Source organism: Haplochromis burtoni, unplaced genomic scaffold, assembly GCF_018398535.1.
Source record: "Haplochromis burtoni strain Fernald_Lab_line unplaced genomic scaffold, NCSU_Asbu1 Contig_41, whole genome shotgun sequence".
Taxonomy (NCBI): domain Eukaryota; kingdom Metazoa; phylum Chordata; class Actinopteri; order Cichliformes; family Cichlidae; genus Haplochromis; species Haplochromis burtoni.
Window position 1 is genome coordinate 325,736 of NW_024582402.1, and position 11,673 is coordinate 337,408.

General features: G+C 40.8%; 1 protein-coding gene across 2 annotated transcripts in view; it reads left to right on the forward strand.

The window, feature by feature from the left end:
• The first annotated feature begins 496 nt into the window (after positions 1-496).
• pik3r2 (phosphoinositide-3-kinase, regulatory subunit 2 (beta)) overlaps positions 497-11,673 on the forward strand; it is a 32,818-nt gene continuing 21,641 nt past the window's right edge. Inside the window, exons 1-2 of one of the 2 annotated variants that reach the window (XM_005920634.3) lie at positions 497-736; positions 7,111-7,997. In XM_005920634.3, coding sequence (XP_005920696.1) covers positions 7,679-7,997 — 319 coding nt within the window. In that variant the 5' untranslated portion in view covers positions 497-736; positions 7,111-7,678. Of the gene's footprint in view, positions 737-5,303; positions 5,438-7,110; positions 7,998-11,673 lie in introns of those variants that run through there. The other variant, XM_005920635.2, reaches the window with a different exon arrangement.

Genomic DNA, 11,673 nt, shown 5'->3' on the forward strand with positions numbered 1-11,673 from the left:
ATGCAAAGTGAAAGTATCCCTGGGAAGAAAAGCAAATCAGTCATGGATTGGTCTCCCCAGAGCCCGGACCTCAAAATCATTGAAGCAGTGTGGGATCATCTAGACAGCCAACATCCAAAGAAGAGCTCTGAATCCTGGAGAACTATTCCTAAAGACTACTTCAAGAACTTACGAGAAAGCAGCTCAAGAGAGTCAAGGCTGTGCTGAAGAATAATCTATATTTGATGATGATCAAGTATTTTACGCTAATTGACACATTACAGCACATGGATTTAGCGCGTGGTTCACCGCTTTCTTTTTTCACATGAACACATTTCTTTAGTTTAAATGCAGCTCAAGACACACGATTTGGAGACTGTCTGCTTCAAATTTCCGTTTTGTTTTTTGTTTGTTTCTTTTTTCGTCTCCGAGTCTATTCGGTGACCCCCTCACTGATGGTTCGGACGTTTCCGCTCACGTTCGTCACTTTCCGCGCACTCTTATATAGTTCCCACGCGCCCTCCTTCCCTGCACCGTGCTGAGCTGGAAAATGGCTGTGTGTTGGAGCAGGGAGTTATGAACGGGAAAAGAAAGAAAGAGCGAAAAGAAAGACGCGGAATTAAGAAGTGAACCAAAGGCTTGCTGGAAGTTTAGAGCTCACAGAGAAGCCGTCGTCTGCAGACAAGCCACCACTCGGAATCTTGTGTGCGACTTTTGCTCCGAACCCAAAAGTGCGAAGAGTCAAGAAATATCCGCGGTGAGTTTTTCCAAGTTATTGCACATTTCCAGTACGGCAGCCACTGTACTGGAAAATGGTGGAAGCGCTGCAAGTGTGCTCCGCGCACGCAGCTTCACGTTGGTGACTTGTGTCCTACTTTTAAAGTTTAAAGGAGACCTACTTTTTTTTTTGTCGCGCTCGTGTGCGTTTCTGTGCTCTTTATGGTGAAATGTTAACTTTAATTCGCCCTCGCGCCGCGCTGCTCGGTGCTCACGCTCGCTGACGTACAAATGCCGAGCAAGTTTTTTTTAAGCTGCTTCAAAGTTTAAACCGTTTTCCCTGGCTTATTTGTTGACGTGAAAACGATTAAAAATGACTTGTCAAGTTTGCCAGAATTAGTGCTAAAATATTCTGTAATGTCAGTGTCTCATTAGTACTGTTTAGTTGTATTTTAACGCTACTAAAAAGACCCATTTGCAATATATTTGCAGTGTACTCCCTGTGTATACCATTGCTAGTATGTGTTACTAGTGTCTTTACCTTGGCTGCAGACTATGGGAGGCCTAAAGTAGCTGAAGGCCTGACTAGATGCGTCTCTTACATCCCTGGTTTAAGGATTTGGCATCCATCGAGGAGTTAATGGAAATTGTGCCACTTGCATAATGAGACAAGCCACTCAACTGTGCTGAGACCCCGCACCCCCCTGTCTTGTAATTATGAATCGAGCATTATGCAACCAAATGTCAGTCCTCCATTATATGCTTTATCGGTGTGATGCATGACTTGTGGCAAAGCTTTCATTCTTCTCTCAAATGTCTTGAGATGCTCCGAGTGACTGGCAGGGCTGTTGTATTTAAATGCCCCCCCCCACACACACACACACACACACACTAAAAAGAGAGGAAATAGTGGTGCTTCTTGAAATGCCGAGTGACACCTCTCAGAGGGGGTGAAGAAAACCTAAACTAGCCTCAAGTTCCAGCAGAGGCACTAAAGCTGTGGTTATTTTTGTTTGATGTCGAAGTTAAACTGAAATGGTCCTGTTTGATCAAAATAGCAGCAGAGTTAGTCTTTAAGGACGGTTTAGTCATGTCTCGCCTGGAAATACTGCATATTCTGTGCTTTGTGGGGTTGTGATTTTTTTTTTTCTAACTTCCCAGAGACAATCATGAGTCTATTTAAAGTCCTAATCGATTACCCTCCCAACCACAACACTCTGGACACAAATCTTATTGGTCACTTGCAATTATCTGGGACTTGTCTTTTTCTTTTTCCTGCAATCCAGGAATAACTTGCATTATTAAAACGTCTTTATTGTATCAGATTAAACAGATTCCTTTTAGAATTTGATTAGATTTGTTGTCATAAATGTGTTATAGATGCAGGCTGCAGTATGCTACCTGCATATTACCAATTTTCGGTCAAATGTAGTTGGTTATGAAAGGGTTTGGGAGATTTTTTTTTTTTCTTTCTTTCTTTGAGGAGTTGAGGAGGAGATAAAGGCACACATTATCTTGTTTGTGTCTGGTGTTTTCAAGTGATGCAGACTTTGCAGGTTTATCAGATTTGATTTCTTTGGTGAAGTGGAAATGTTTAAATCCATAATCTTGACCAGATGGATTGAAGTTATCGCTTCTGATAAATAGACCGAGTCCTCTTTAACTTTAGAGCCTTGCAGCATAGTTGACTTTCCTGAACAGTGCAGTCTTGGTGCTAAATAATCTAGCAGATGTTTCTATTTAGCAAAGTGAGCTTTTCGGCTTCATTTGCGACAGATAGAATTCAGGTGAACGAAACTGGAATCATAAAATTCGTAAGAACCAATTTTAGTCTGGAAAGTTAGTCTTTGCAGGCTCCAGTGTTTTTGGCCCGCCCTATCTGCCTGTGGCGCAGCAGATTTTTCAGATCCATGTGGACAGATGGCCTGCGGCCAGACTGCATGCATGGTGGTTCTGTAGTCAGTACTTCCCCAGCAGGGCCGTGAAGTACCAAAACATGCATACACAAATACACTGTTTGTGCCCACATAAATGTCTGAACTTTTGGTTGCATTGTTGTGATTATGAAAGTTTTAAAGAGAAGAAATGATAGTAATGCTTATGAATAAAAAAAATCCCAGAACTTTGTCTGTGGAACAGGGAGTGATCTGTAATGTGACGTGTTAATCTTTTGTTTTGTTTTTTTTAAGCTTAGGGTGCATTCCTAAAATCCTAAACTCCTCAGCTGTTTTTAAAAAATTATTATTTGGTCAGACAGGTTTCTCTTGCCACTTTCAGATGCAGTAGTAACTACTTTCTTTCTGGCCTACATGGATGTAATCAGTGTTTCCGAATTTTGGTGACATGGAGACGTGAGGGATCTTGCCAGTTAGCAACTGTTTGTTCACGCACAATCTCTCTAGTAGTTTTAGATGTGTTGTTAATTTTTGAGGAGCTTTTATTGCACTGCTCATTAAATTTCCTTTTTGTTTTCATTCTCTCAAGAAGATTAATACCGCAAAAAATCATAATCAGCAACATGGTGTTATACATCTGGTGTAACAGCTTACACTGCACCACTGTTTGAGGGGGACTAAACCAGCTAAGGGACATGGACATGTGCACATCCAGTACTAAAGCAGTGTCCACCGTGGAAGTGTTTAAATGTTCAAAAAGATGGACCTCCTCAAAGTTAAGCTTCTTGAATGTAATAAACTTTCTCAGACATGACCACTGAGCTGTTCAGGTGAAAGTAGTAAACTAAAAATGGCATATGGCAATGTTAGCCTCATGTCTGTTATTTACCACAACTAAAATAACCTGATTACCTATTATATATATTTATTTACTGTGTTAAATAAAAAAGTTCTTAATCATCATGAAATCATCATTTTTCTTCGCTATGATTGAAGTGATCAAAATTTGCATTTTGAGTGTAAAGAAGCTCACCAGCATCTAGATCTACATAGAAACTAATCTACCAGTTACAAACAGTGTAATTACTAATGATCTAACAATTATTATATATATTTAAATCACCATCATGGATCGGTCCTAAGGAAAAATTGGCTACAGCGATACTCTACATGAACATTTCTATTTTAAATGTCATCCTCGAAATCGCTTTCTCTTAATTGGCAAATTAGTCATCATGAACATCAAGTTTGTTTACTTTTGTTAAAACTGATGACCAAACCCAAAACAATGATAATAACATGAAAAAGATAAATATTTGTTCACATTTGAGTTTTAGCACATGCCTCTGCACTTGTATATAAACATTAGAAAAATTAGAAAAACAACCAGTAAATAAATAAAAGATTACATCTGTTTAAAATCCACTGATTCAGTTACACAAACCGATTTTACAAGTAATGATGATGTAAGATGTGTGGCATTTTGATCCTCGAGCAGTGTCAGTGATGCCTTTAATAGCTTATTTGGCATTTTATATACGCATGCTGGTGCAACAAACAGGTCAGCACTGTGCTGGCTGACTAAACACATCATTTGTTTTCTTTAGAAAGCAGACTTCAGTTTGTAGGTCTCGATTTAATCACACCAATAATAAATGCCATAAAATGTCGGTTACCAAAAAAACCCACACAGTGAAAGACTAATAAATTATTAGTGACATGTTTTTAATAAGTATTTTATTTTGTATTATTTATTGTATTTTTTTTAACTGTATCCCTCTCCCTGTGAACTCAGAAAAACAAACATCATCTCCTTTCATCCCATTGCACAGCTTCACTGTGACTCATGGAGTTTTCTCCAATCACACTTAGTCTGGAGTTTTTCCATGTTTTCTTTTACATCTTTCTCCCAGGGTAGCTGCACTTGATTTAAATCATCACTTCAATAAATATTACAAACAGTCATCACAGTTGCAAAGATGAAAAAAAGTCAAAGGTGCTGGAAAAGGTGGAGTTGTTTAGGTCAGATGTTTTATCACTGCCTAGATACATTTTCTAATATTAGAACATTTCCTTGATTTGCCCGGTTTCTCTGGTGACTGGGGAGCACATGGCCAGAGCAGCAGCCAATCAGAGGCCGGGATTAGCTTTCCCTCTCTCTAGCAACAGTGAGTTACTCGCTGCCTATTCATTAATTATTTTCCTGTGGTCTTCCTCAGCCGTTTGGACTCTGCTGATAGCAAACTGCTCCGTCTCTCACTCTCTTTTCTCGCTGCTTTTTGCCGCTGTCTGCTCAGACTGAACGCAGAGTCTTAAAAAAACGAATGGATCCACAGACACTGAGCTTTCCAGCTGCTGTGCTGAACTGTGAGCTACTACAACACTGCCAGAGTAGGACAGGAACAGAGATGACTCCTCTCTCACCTTGTGCGACTTTTTCTTCTCTGGAACTAAATACTAAAAGAGGACTGGTGAATAAGAGCGCTCTGCCTTTTCCTCTGCCTCCGTTTCTTCTTGTTTTTGCTGCTTTACTGCAGCCGGACTCGGACTATAAAGAACTAAATTATTACAGCAACTGGAAAAACGGCTGGACTTTTTCGCTGGCTGAGGATCGGGAGGGGGGGTCAGTTGGAGGCAGGACTCTGTGTGTTTGGGGGGGGGAGTGGAGAGCAGGTGGAGAGAAGAGGGAGGGAGTTTAGGGGTAATGGTGGTGTGAGGATTGCGGGCTGTGGTTGGGTATGCCAGTGCCACGTGTCTAGCCTGGCACCTCTTGCTTCTCGACTCGAAGGATGTTGGACCGAGAGTCTGGCTGAGCCTGTCCGGCTTCCCTCTGAACCTAAAGTGGGGTGAGTTTTGCACTGTGCAGCGTTCTGTTATCACAGTAACTCTTGAACCTTTTTTATTAAAAAGACAACGTCCTTATTCACAAAGCTTTGCAGTGAATGTGCGTTCGCTTTCGGAATGTCGAGGGGGGTGGAGAGGATAATCTAGACTAAGGTTCAAAAGCATGCACTTTGGCATTCACGGCTGCAAACTGGACGTTTCGGTGAATTTTTTATGCTTTTACCCAACTGTATTTAAGCGTCTGCAGTACATTATTCAAAATGCTGTCCATTTATGGACATTTATGAAACGCTGGTACAGCGTCGGGCCTCGCAAACCAGGCCTGTGGTTATTGAGATTTGGACGTTTTGGAAAATTGCCCCAAATGCCTTGTTACTGCCATACCACGATGAAACTTCTATCAGTCATTGTGCCACTTTCACCTTCACTCTCCACCTGCTTCTTTTCCTCTTTGACATCACGTCCAGGGAGGTTAGTAGGACCATTGTCCTTGATTGGTCCACAGACCACAGATGTCGTACTTAATCTGGAAACCATAATCTCTCTTTCTCGCCCACCCCGTCTCATTTCCCAGCATAGTTGCAGTTTAGCATTTAGCATTTTTAAATTTCAGCCGCTCGAAACTCGGCCAAAATTGCCCATTAATTTTTCCACGATTTACTGTGGATTTTATAATCAAGTGTTTCCAACATGTACTCCCAAAAAATGTAGATTTTTTTTTTTAATTTTTGGTCGATTGACCGACAGATTTCATTTATTTACTTTAGTCAAACCTTTAATACTGATAATATTTAGCATTTTCAGACTGTTGTGTCGCTTTTATAGGATATATATTGCGCACTTGCACTTGGCATTTAATTGGGCCTTGCAATCGGCTTTATCAGAGGACGTTCGTTACATTTCCATGGACTGACCTTTTTGCTATATGTGGAAGCTATGAGATAAGTGACTTCAAGGGGTGTAATATGAATGGTGATGGTTCACTGTGGTTTCTCAGTTGGCTGTCCATTCAACGTTCCCATCTGAAGCAGGCTTGGTACAGTAAATTTGACAGAAGTCAAAATATTTCTTAGGCAACACAGAGCTACCTTTTTTCTCTCTGATGGAGAGTGAACTGTTGCAGAGGGTTCTGCACGTCTTAGAAAATTCTGGTCGCCCTACAGTCGAGGTGCAGTCCTTATTTTCCTTTGCATGCCAGTTCAGCTAAAACCCCTTTTTTGGGGTTCTGTTAATCGTACGTGCTGTTGTGCGAGTTGAAGAGACGTTCATTTCACAGGAAAACTTATTGTTCCTGTGGAAACTGTGACGAGTCAGTTAAGGCTGTGAGTGTGTGAATGTAGAGTGGAGGGAATGGAGGCTCCTGTCCAGGGACCCAGTCTGCTGTTGGTTATGACGCAGCAGCATCATCCGAGCTCTCTGTCCTAACCGAAGACTGCACAAATGCATGGAGCTGTCGCAGTTCGCCATTTTCATGTGCCGCTTTAGGCTTCGTTTCACATAGATATAAGTCGCGTTAATTATTGCCATTTATCGAATAGATTTGACCTTTAATCCTTTTTTTTTTATTGTTTTTTTTTTTAAAAATAGTTTTTTTTTACTTTAATTTTTTCGACTATATTTTTAAATCTTTTTCCTAATTTTTTTTCTTAATTTATGCACTTTTTATTTCCTACAGGTCGGTCATTATTCCTGCCCCAAACATGTGGGATATCTGAAAGAGCCAGAGAGGATTAGAGACCTTCCCACCCTGGCACTCGTCCGCCAATCAGGCCACTTGATTTAACCGTGGAGAGCCAACGACACGGGGCCTGTCACTGGGAAAACCCTTTTCCAGGCTGTTCCAGTAGCACCCAGCCAGCAGGTTTTTGCTGCTTGAAAAAGCATGTTGCCAACGATCTCCCTGTGCTCCATCATCTGGCTCAACCGGGGTATCAAGCTGAGGAAAGTGCACCAGTCCACCAACACCGGTCAGGTGTAAAGCCGCTGACACTGCAGACACAAAAGCAGCAGAGCTCCTCGTTATTAACTTTTAAAAATGCTGCTGAGCTTCGGCTGACTTCCCCTCCTTTCATCCCCCCCGACCCTCTAAGCCACTGTACCAACACCAGACTCGAGTAACTCAGCCACAATTTTGGTTTCAGAGGTGGATTTCTGTCTAGCCTAACCCTGTTGTTACAGCGGGACTCAGGCCGATCCTAAATCCTCGAAGCGGTGGCCATTTTACTTTTTGCCTCTGTCACAAAATGGCGGCGGAAGGTTTCCAGTACCGTGCCCTCTACACGTTCACCAAGGACCAGGACGAGGACTTGGATCTGCAGCCTGGAGACCTTCTTACAGTCAGCAAGGCCTCTCTGATGTCCATGGAAAACTACCAGGAGGGCTGCGTGGAGCACCCCGAGCGTCTGGGCTGGCTCCTCGGGTACAACGAGCGCACTAAGCAGAGAGGCGACTTCCCAGGGACGTATGTTGAGTATGTGGGCCCCATCAAGATGGCACTCCCATCGAGTCAGCCAAGGTCCCAGCGACCCCTGCCTGCAGCTCCCAAACCAGAGTCAACTCAAGGTAGGGGGCACTATTTAGATCATTTTCTTTTTTTTCTGTTTTTTGTTTGTTTTCTTTTGTTTGTTTTTAGCAGCCAGTGGTGAGACGCTTACGGCACATCACTACTGTAAACTAAAGGTGGCCTTTAAAGTAAAAAAGATAACATAATAACAATGAGAAAAGAGTGAGATATCATTAAATTTTACTTTGTGGCATTTTTTAAATATCAGAATAATTTAACTTGCACATATGGGGATGTGAGCGACTAGTCGGGTAGGCGTTTAATCATTGATCCCCTTACTCGTACGTGCCAGACATGCTAGCTGACTAAATAAATTATTCTTATTTTATTAGTGTACAACAGCCACTGTTTCAAAGATGTTACAATGCTGCTGACCTCCACCCTGACAGTTATTGCTGCATCCTGCACGCTCTCTGAATAGAAGATGTGAACGAGTAAAGGTGGAATGATGCTACCGAGCGCTGTTCTGCTGTAGTTTGATGTAAAAACGAGTGGCTGTATGTTGGGCGCACAATTTGGCGACATTTAAAATATGATTTAATTACCGAGGAAATGATAAATGGTGTCATTAAGCTCCTAAAATATAGAATTTTTTGGGCCTGAATTTAAATGTGTCCATTTAAAGTAGTTTTAAGTGTTTTGCTGAGGGTTTTCTGCCTCTTAGTCAGCTAGTCTCATTTTTTGTTGTTTAAATGTCTAGACAATTAGTTAGTTGGTGTTAGCTTGTTAGTTGGCCTTGAATGTGCAGAAAATATTGATGCAGAAATTTGCTAAATAATAGTTTGTTTATTTTGCACCCTTTTACCTTTTAAGAGATGTGTGGTAAATTTGAGCGGCATTTGTTTTTGTTTTTTGAGGTGGGGAGCTTTTTGGTCTTTATTTGATAAGACAGCGGGGAGAAGGCAGGAAAACTGGGACAAAGACCAGGGGGAGACACACAAACATGGTGCTCCTTCATTAGCCTCACAGTGTAGAGATTTCTTGATTTTTATTTTTTTTGGGGGATTTTTTTCCTCCCAAAGTTTTAAAAGAAAAACACAACTTCTCGCATGCCCAGCTGTTAGCAGCAGCTAGTTTGGTGTACTTGATGTTTTCATAAGGCTCTCACATTTGGCAGTGACCGCCAGTTGACCCTTTAAGCTATACTAAGTAAGCTTTACCTCTTTGTAAGCGTAGCCAACTTAAGTCTGCGTTGAATAATAAAGTGCTAATCCGTCGACTGACAAGACTCTATCAGACTCTACTGGTCTGGTATTGATTGTATCTGTCTTTGCGGCTCTTGACGCAGGAAAACTTGTCTCTGCAGTGCACAAAAATGCATGCCTGTGACCCCTCCGAGTGTAATCAAGAATCACAATGGCTGGAGGGCCTGTTGATGCTGTTTTCAATTGGACGTGCCTGGGTTAAGGATACTGGCACTTTTGACAAACTGACATTTTTATAGGTGTGTTTTTAGTTTGTACAAATGAGGAGTTATTCAACAGTAAAAGGAATACAACAGCCTTTTGTTTTACTCAGGGATAATGCTCTGCTCTGTCACACTCCTCTTCACTCCCATGGCTTTTATTAAAATACTGGCATTTATTAATAATGCTAAGAATCTGCTCTGAGCTGCAGCAGCTTCCAAGTCAAACATTGACTTGGCATGCACTGGTCTACCTTAGCAAGCTCAATTTCAAGTAAAACTTTGATTTGTGACCAAAGTTCTTCCACACTCCCAAGATTTCCATCAATTTCTTCTAATTTGCACTTCATTGCTTTTGGATTCAGCTGGTTAATTTATTGCTTCCTTGTTCTCCACATAAAACCACACATTCCTCTCCTTATTCTCTGTAATTCCTTTTTGCTAATGACAGATGTGCTAGTACCACTCTGAGCATGTAGGCTGTGAACTCTGAATTACCTCTGGTGTATCCAATTGGCTGATCATGGTGTATGGCCAAATACACGGGGGCCTCATTCAACTAGTGTCATTTTTATTTCTCATTTTCCATTTTTAGTATCATAGCTGTAGCACAAATGTCTGCAGAATTATCAAATTAGCTTTTTTTCATGCCGATACTTAAATAAAGGCTGAGTGAAGGACGTGAATTAGGGAATAAGCAGGGGGTTTTCTCCAGCAGAAGCAGGTAAGGACATACTGTAAGTATCCCCGTGCTTTGACTGACAGTGAGACAAACCAGTTGGGCAGCTGGCGCTTGTGTCTGTGATTTGGAAAGACAGGGGCAGAAGAAGCAAGTGAAATAGGGGAAGAGAAAGGGGGGAGGTGTGGGTGAGAGGGAGGCAGGGCAGTGGCTCAAGGAGGGGTACTTTGGCTCAGCACCAAAAGTGCATTGTACATTAGAAATGGTCAAACTTTACAAATATCATCTTCATTTCCTTGAAAGAACAGAGGCCCTAGACTTGCTGTGAATAGAGCTATTGTTGCTGTGGCACCATTTGCTATTCACAGAGATGGTAACATTACCAGTACCAGGGCTGGTGCTTAGGGGAGTTGGCTGCTTTACAGGCTTGAATGCAACTAAGAACAATTCAGCCTCACTAAAAGCTGTTAAACTATAATTTATTTGTGTAGAGCACAACAAGAGAGGTCATAGCTCAAGTGAAAATTATTATATGCGATACACTCACCTCTTCTCTGTAATCCCTATTTTTACAGCTGTTTACTTACTATAGTGGCTAGCTAGTCATTTTTGAGCATAATTTTAGACTCTAAAACAGGGGTGTCAAACATAAGGCCCGGGGCCAGAATCGGCACAGCAAAGACTCCAGTCCAGCTCACTGGATGTTTTTGGAAAATGTTAACAAGGGCACAACCATTTTGTATTGTATTGTATCTTTATTTCAGACACATACAGGAAAAAAACAATATATACACAAGTACACATACTTGCATTTACAAATACGAATATATATGTAAATACACACACGTATGTGCTCAGATAAAACAAAAAAATAAAATAAATAAAATAAAACAAAGTCTAAATGATATGAAATGACAATTATTAGGTCTGAAATGGAGTAGGAAGAAGTATAACATACTTAATAATCCCTACCCCATGCTCAACATTCTATTGAATCCCACTATTCACCTAATTCCCATCATCACTTACCCCACACAATAAACAAGGAGAACATGTATAAACATAGCTACAGTGATAGATATAATTTAGATACAATTTAGCATAGTTATATATACAATGGGTGATCAACTTTATCAGTTTCATATTCTTCCAAAAGCAGTTTTCGAAACATCTTTATGAACGGACTAATGCCTGAACATTGCTGTAGGTCCACAGTAAAACTGTTCCACAGTTTTACCGCATAAATAGTAACAAAAGGTTTTAACCTTTGTCCGGGCTTTAAGAGTCTTCAGATTAAATTTTCCCCTCAATTCATAGTCCCCTTCTCTGTCAAAAAACATCGTCTGTAAATTTCCTGGTAACATATTGTATCTGGCTTTGTACATAATTTTTGCAGTTTTATATTTTACAAGATCCATAAATTTCAGAATTTTTAATTTCAAGAACATGATGTTAGTATGGTCTCTAAATCCTGCTTTAGTAATCATCCTGATTGCTTTTTTCTGAATTTTACATAGTGGTTGAAGTGAAGTTTTGTATGTATTTCCCCAGATTTCCACACAGTATTCCAAATATGGCAATATAAGTGAAC